This window comes from Carassius gibelio, chromosome A4, assembly GCF_023724105.1.
Source record: "Carassius gibelio isolate Cgi1373 ecotype wild population from Czech Republic chromosome A4, carGib1.2-hapl.c, whole genome shotgun sequence".
Classification (NCBI taxonomy): domain Eukaryota; kingdom Metazoa; phylum Chordata; class Actinopteri; order Cypriniformes; family Cyprinidae; genus Carassius; species Carassius gibelio.
This window is the reverse complement of record NC_068374.1, coordinates 5,151,998-5,159,078: the sequence shown is the minus strand read 5'-3', so window position 1 is coordinate 5,159,078 and position 7,081 is coordinate 5,151,998. Positions and strand designations below refer to the sequence as shown.

The following is a 7,081-nucleotide window of genomic DNA, read 5'->3' as shown; positions in this document are numbered from 1 at the left end:
GTCTGTAGTTACCTGCCTGAATAACTACCAACCTGTACCACTAACCTCTATCATACTGAATTATTTGAAGTTGCTCATTAAAAACCACATCTGTTCCTTCTTGCCAAACCCCATGGACCCTCAACAGTTTTTATATAGTAATAACAGATCAATTGATGACACCATTGCTCTAACTTTTCACAATCCACACACTTAGACAAGAAAAACCCTGAAATAGATCTGTCTGAGCAATAATATGACAAAATTAGAAATCAATATCTCTAACTGTTATATTACAATTCAAAGTAATAACTTCCGGGTTTTGTGTTTCCGGCGTTCGCCAACGCAGGGTAAAGTTACTTCCGGTAACAATGGCGGAGTCGAGGAGTAAGTGTTGCTGTAGCGTCCCTCAGTGCACTAATTCTAAACAAAAACAACCATATTTGAGTTTTCACGGGTTTCCTTTAAACGAAGACCACAAAAAGAAATGGATCGTTGCTATTAGACGAGAGGAAGGGTGTACTTTCGTAATTCGGAGAGGTAGCACATATGTCTGTAGTCAGCATTTTACCACTGCCGATTACGTTCCAGGAAGTTCGCGGCTGAAAGTTGGTTCCATTCCCAGTCGTTTTCCGTGGAACAGCTTTTGAGAGAACTGCCTTGCGACTTGGAGTGGACGTTCGTGTTCAGGAGCAGCAGGTGGTAGAAACTGCACCTAATGAATCCATTCAAGTTGAGGAACATGATTACGCGGCACAACCACCTCCAGGTAAACATTTTTTTTTTGCTTATTCTATAATTGCAGGTACATTTGTTGTCCAAGGTTTCAAGCCTTTTCAAATAGTTTTCAAATAATATTAATAATTGTATAATTTTCTCATTGTCGTTGATCACAGGATGTATAAGGCCATAAAAATATAATATTTTCTGTAAATAGTGTCTTGTATAGCCGGAAATAATAATCTTGTTGAAATGACAGTGATGTATGTGTGTGTCTGTGTATGACTCAATTCTTAAATAATATTAATATTCTCACTCTATTTTAATAATATAATTTCATGGTGGCAGAATTTACACATCAGACAACTAGAAATAAATAAAAAACAATTATATCACAAGATGTTGCAGGTTTTATGTGTGTGTGTATATGTATATATGTGTATATATGTATATGTGTGTGTATATATATATATATATATATATATATATATATGTGTGTGTATATGTATATATGTGTATATATTAGGGGTGTAACGGTTCACAAAATTCACGGTTCGGTTCGATACGATACACTGATGTCACGGTTCGGTTCGGTTCGATACGTTTTAGATACAGCAAAATGTAAAAACATCTCAACTTTTCAGAATGCCGCAAGCGCACCGCGGGTCATGTGACAAGAACCAACCAATCAGCTTCATCCTTTCCCGTAACAACGTTGAGAGCTCAGCCAAGATGAAGGAACAGCTGATCATAGTTGTATATGGATTGCAATTTTGAAATAAATTCAGTAGCAGAGCTACTGCAAGCGATTTTTAGAGCTGCAAATCCATTTATCCTTCGCTGAAAATTCCGCGTCTCATGGAGAGAGCACGTCATTGTTGCTTAGCAAAGACAGACGCCTCATGAGCGCTTCTGCCCGAGCGCTTTGGAAAGGAGGAGAAAGATGCGCCTAGCGTTTTCCATGCGTTTTTAGGCGCGATATGTGAAAGGCGCTCGCTCACTCAGCACGCGCTGAAGGCTCGTTGCAAAATGTCTAATGCATTTAACAGACCAGAAATATAAGATCCTAAAATAACCAACAGGTCTGGTGTTTGGGTTGGATTCCCTGTAAGCTATAGTGTCTAAATGCTGCAGGGATAGTTTGCTGCGTGCATGTTTCTCCTTTTTTTCGTCTTTTCCCAGATAGTACTGACGCATATATCCCAGATATTCCCGCTGTATTTTTTTTTTTTTTGTAATCCCGCTGGTGTACCCTGTCATGTTGCAGATGCGACATACCGTTGTTTTTTTATCCACCACTCTCTTGCCATCACCATTATAGCTTAAAGGGAATCCAAAGTGCACCCAAACACCAGACCTGTTGGTTATTGGAGGATCTTCTCATTTCTAGTCTGTTAAACGCATTGGCTATTTTGCAACGAGCCTTCAGCGTGTACTGAGTGAGCGAGCGCCTGCTGAGTAGCCTAACATAAACATATAAGATGGTGTTTTTTTCTTCTTCGGGAGTGTCAGGGGCGTTGCCTGTTACGTCGTTTGGGTTATTGGGCTACCTTGTTGAACGCATATCATTATATTTCTTTCTCTCTCTTTTTTTTTTTTTTCAAATATAATTAATTACTCCAACGAACCGTTCGGTATACATAATGCGTACCGCGTACCGAACCGAAAGCGTCGTACCGAACGGTTCAATACGAATACGCGTATCGTTACACCCCTAGTATATATGTATATGTGTGTGTGTGTATATATATATATATATATATATATATATATATATATATATATGTGTGTGTGTGTGTATATGTGTGTGTGTGTATATATATATATATATATATATAGTCTGTAACATCTTGTGATTCATGACACTGAGTAACAAATAGAATTATTGAAAGAAATGTAAAAGCAGGGACAAAACATATTTTGGACACCAAATGTACCTGCAATTATAGAATGACCCTGTTGTCTTTGGTGCAAACAGTGTACTGTGATGTGAAATTTACAAATAGTATGACTAACTATATATATTTTTATAGGTGCATTAGATGAGGCCCTGCAGTACATCGAAGAGCTGGAGGCAAGGTTGCAGAAAATGTCACTAGGAAAACAAACAGTACTGAACAGATTTTGTGTTTCTGATCAAACTCTCAGATACTACACAAAGTTTCCGTCACAGGAAGTTTTCCAGTTGTTCTGGGAGTCTATATGTCCATCTGCTAGCAATCTGGTGTACTGGACCAAGGCACAGAGGATGGGTCAGGAAGCATCCCCAAGCCCTAGCCCTGCATGGAAAATCCAGCTCATAGATGAACTGTTCATGTACTGCTGTCGGGTAGCTGCTGGACTGAGGGAACAAGTTATTGCAGACATTTTTGGAGTTAGTGTGGCTACGGTGAGTAGGACCATTATCACCTGGGCTAATTACCTGTTCTTTGTGTTGGGTTCAGTACCCATTTGGATGTCAAAGCAACAAATATGCTCCTCCATGCCAGAGAATTACCGTTTGTTCAGTCCACACCTGCGAGTCATCCTGGACTGCACAGAAATCCGCTGTGAAAGCCCTACATCGCTGACACTCCACTCTGAGATCTTCTCCAGTTACAAGAGCACTACCACATTCAAAGGTCTGGTTGGGGTAGCTCCGTGTGGTGCAGTGACTTTTATCTCTCAGCTTTATACAGGTTCAATCTCTGACAAAGAAATCACAAAGAAATCTGGGATTTTGGACCTGCTTGAGCCTGGAGATGTGGTCATGGCAGACAAGGGTTTCACGATTGAAGACATGCTCTCCAGTGTTGGTGCTAGACTGATAATTCCTCCTTTCAAATGTGCCAAGCAGTTCAGCAAACAGGAATGTGAAAAAACACTGCCATTGCACGCCTCAGAATTCTGGTGGAAAGGGTGATTCGAAGGGTCAAGGAAAACCACATCTGGGATTCTGTTGTGCCACTGACATTGTCAGGAAGTGTTAATCAGATCTGGCATAATTGCTGTTTTATGGTTAATTATCAGGGACCAATGTTTCTTAAAGAGTGATTGTGTATTAGCATGTTAGATTTTATTAGAATGACCAATTATTATAATAGTAATGTTAACTTGTGACAGTTTGTGACTTTTTTTTTTTTCAGTTAGTTGCAATGCATACCTTTAATACTTACCATCAATAAATGTGCTTTTACTTTTTATTGTAAATTAAAAGTTAATCTGTGTATATTGAAATAATTTATATTAATTAACTGGACAGACACAATGAAATAGCTGATAATGAAGTCTTTTTATAATAATTCATGAAAAAAAAATTGTCAACTCTGCTCTGGTGTTCATTGTTATTTCACACATTGTATTAAATAAATATATACAACCAGTAAATGTGTATGCATATCATATACATTACAGAATATTGAATACAAAATGTGTTCAGCTTGGTATGTACATATTTACATCTAATTAAGAGCAAGCACTATATATTTAATGTTACAGTATAATTTGTGATTTCGCTAATATGTTACAAAAGATCTACACTACAAAATATGCTACATACTACTCAACTACATAAAGTATATACACATAAGAAAAAAATCTTAAATTCATAGTATAATATGAAAAGAAACTGTCCATTCATACCGCTGACAGATAGACACCCATATAAACGTTATAATAGTACATGTCTAGCTTGTCTTTCATTGATGCTATGAACGCATCATCTCGCCAGATCCTCTGTATTGTGCAATCTGATTTCGTGTCAGTCACAAAGTCACACCAATGAAGACCAGTAACTGCAAGCTGACCTTGTACCTGCCAGTAGTACTTATGGGTCTCTTTAAGTTTGGCTATTCCTCTCTGAATTTTCACAAACGGAACCTGAGCAATATTGTCAGCAGAGGTGCTTTTTACCTCCACTAGTCCAAACTGGAATTTTTCAGATGGATCGTGGACTCGTCCGTCTGGACCAGCTCCCAGATGTGGTACTTCTGGGTTGATAATAAAGCCACATGGTACGACACTAACACTGGCTGTCTCAGAATATTTTCTCAAAATATCTGGCTCAAGTTCAAGGCCACGTTTCATAGCACTTGTCTGCCTTGTGCCCTTAAAGATTCTTGTGGCCAATGACTGACTAGCTGAATCCCCAACCACATGACAAACCTCCCGGAACCTGCTCGCAGTAACCCTTGATTTCCGAATTTGTCCCCAAGCAGTGCATTTTGACTGTAGTCTTGTGGCCTCTTCAATCTGGCAAGCTGAGCTATGGGTAACCTTTATAGACTCCAGATGAAGTGCTTGATGGTGTGTGGGCACAAATTTAAAATTACAGCTAAACTCATAACCAAGCACAGGTAGTGGGGGAAAATTAACATCAGGAACACCTGCAGCTATAGGGGGACATTGGTAAGACAGTGGACTGCCAAAAGGAACAGGACCAAATTGTGAGGGGACCAACTCTACTTTTGACATACCCTCAAGTATGTGTGCCAGCATAGGCTTGGGATTTATCCGATTTAGTTTTGCACCAGAAGCCAAGACATCAGCATCTGGAAGGGGACCTAAAGAAATCAACACAAATTATGAGTCGTGAAGACATTAAGCTGTAGCTGTGCGCACACACACACACAAACAAACAGAAACAAAACAAACAAACACACACACATAAACAAAGTTGTGAATTACCCGTGTAAGCCTTGTATAGGGTAGACTTGATTCCAGTCTTCCCAACTGATTTTGGTTTCACTACACAAAGTTCACTCACTGCCTCTGCATGTACTCCCTTTATATAAAACATGTACAGTAATAGTTAAAAATTGTTTATTGATCTTTGGTGATTTTCATTTTTGTTACTTAATCTGAACTCTTGTTCATTATTAATCTATGTTTTAATGTTTACATATACTTTCTTTGAGTTAATAGTGTTATTACCAAGTGCAGAAAAGAAAAATACATGCCTGTGTTCTTGGACGATGCCATCTCTGTGGCTCACTCGTGCAGGCCAGTGGTGGTGGGACGGTTTGTAAATTAAGCTGCATGTAGTGGGCTGTCTGATACAAAAGTGCTGTCAGATGGTTGCACAATCCTTTACCAGCTGCACAGCTGCAAATATAGTCAGCAACACTAACGACCCCCTCCGATTCCAATGCGATCTGTTTGAGAAGACAATTGTTTAGCTAATGAATTGTAATTTTTATTAGTAATATACATTACGTGCTTTTAATTGAAAGCTGCAAACAGCAGCAAAGGCAAGAAGTATAGAAAAAGTCTGCAACCGCATAAGATTTAAGAGACGTAACGTTAACTTAAAGAGAGAGAGAGAGAGAGAGAGAAAGAGAGAGAGAGAGAAAACTTTACGACAGGTGAAAGTAAAAGAAAGGGAATTGAAAATCTGCAACCGCAGTTATTTTAACTAAAATGGAGTGACCTGCAGTCAGAACAGTAATAGCTGATCTGATGAACTCATAAGCCAACAGGCATATTATTTACATATAACCTCAAGTGTGTGGGGCTCCTCATTTTTCCTCATAGAATGATAACACCTTGCTCTCACTACCACCTTCCGTTCAACAACATTCGAGACTGAACACATACGAAATGGTTAGCATTCATAATGTTGCAGATGCTAGCATCAGCTAGTTGTCAACTTACCTTGATAATTGTGAATAAACTCCTCAACAAAGAATTTATAGCCCTTGCTCAGCCTTGCTTCTTTAGTTGTTGAATGTCGTCCAACTATTCTTTCAACATCCTCGAATCCGAGTCGCGGCAGCGTTGAGAGAGAAGCAGTGAAATAACGATCCATGTTGTCAAAACGGCGGTGTTGCAGCTGTGGTGGAAATAAGTTTACCCTGCGTGACGTAGCTTCCGGTTGTGTGTGAAAAAGGCTAATTGACATTCAAATAGTGGAGCGGAGGGAGTTGCTATGGAAACTGAGTGGTAACAGTCGTAGGCCTATTTGCGTTGCTGCTGTTTTCAGTTCTTTCAGGTGAGTTTAAGGTTTGAAATCGGATAAGTTAAATAAGTCAAAAATGATTAAATGTTTTGTACGTGTAATAGGTAGGGTTTAAATGGAGTTTATAAAGCGTATATAAAGCTATGTTTAATGTGTGGGGAAAAGTTCCTTAGGATATAATCAATCGTTTTACACTAACGTTAGGTAACTTAACGTTAGGATTTAGATTTAAGTTGTGGAAATTTTGGGTTTTAATCATAGACTGTGTGGTTTTAATTAGTGATCGACCGATGTATCGGTTTACCGATATTTTTCCCGATATTTAAGCATTTTTCCATAATCGGGTATCGGTTTTGTAATATCGGATTCGCCGATTTACGGCGCCATCTTGTGGCCGTTTTGAGATTTCCGCCATTGCAGCCCGGGCGTCTCAGGTGATCAGTCAAC

General features: G+C 39.0%; 1 protein-coding gene and 1 pseudogene across 1 annotated transcript; one reads left to right on the top strand and one right to left on the bottom strand.

The window, feature by feature from the left end:
* The first annotated feature begins 350 nt into the window (after nucleotides 1-350).
* LOC127981217 (uncharacterized) lies at nucleotides 351-3,601 on the top strand (annotated as a pseudogene).
* Nucleotides 3,602-4,000: 399 nt separating this feature from the next.
* On the bottom strand, nucleotides 4,001-6,489 carry LOC127968108 (uncharacterized). The gene is made up of 4 exons (XM_052569012.1): nucleotides 6,331-6,489; nucleotides 5,633-5,831; nucleotides 5,365-5,457; nucleotides 4,001-5,240 (listed from the first exon to the last, which is right to left on the bottom strand). Exons 2-4 carry the CDS (start codon nucleotides 5,715-5,717, stop codon nucleotides 4,315-4,317), a joined length of 1,104 nt encoding a protein of 367 aa, XP_052424972.1. The 5' UTR covers nucleotides 5,718-5,831; nucleotides 6,331-6,489; the 3' UTR covers nucleotides 4,001-4,314.
* Between the last annotated feature and the right edge of the window lie 592 nt (nucleotides 6,490-7,081).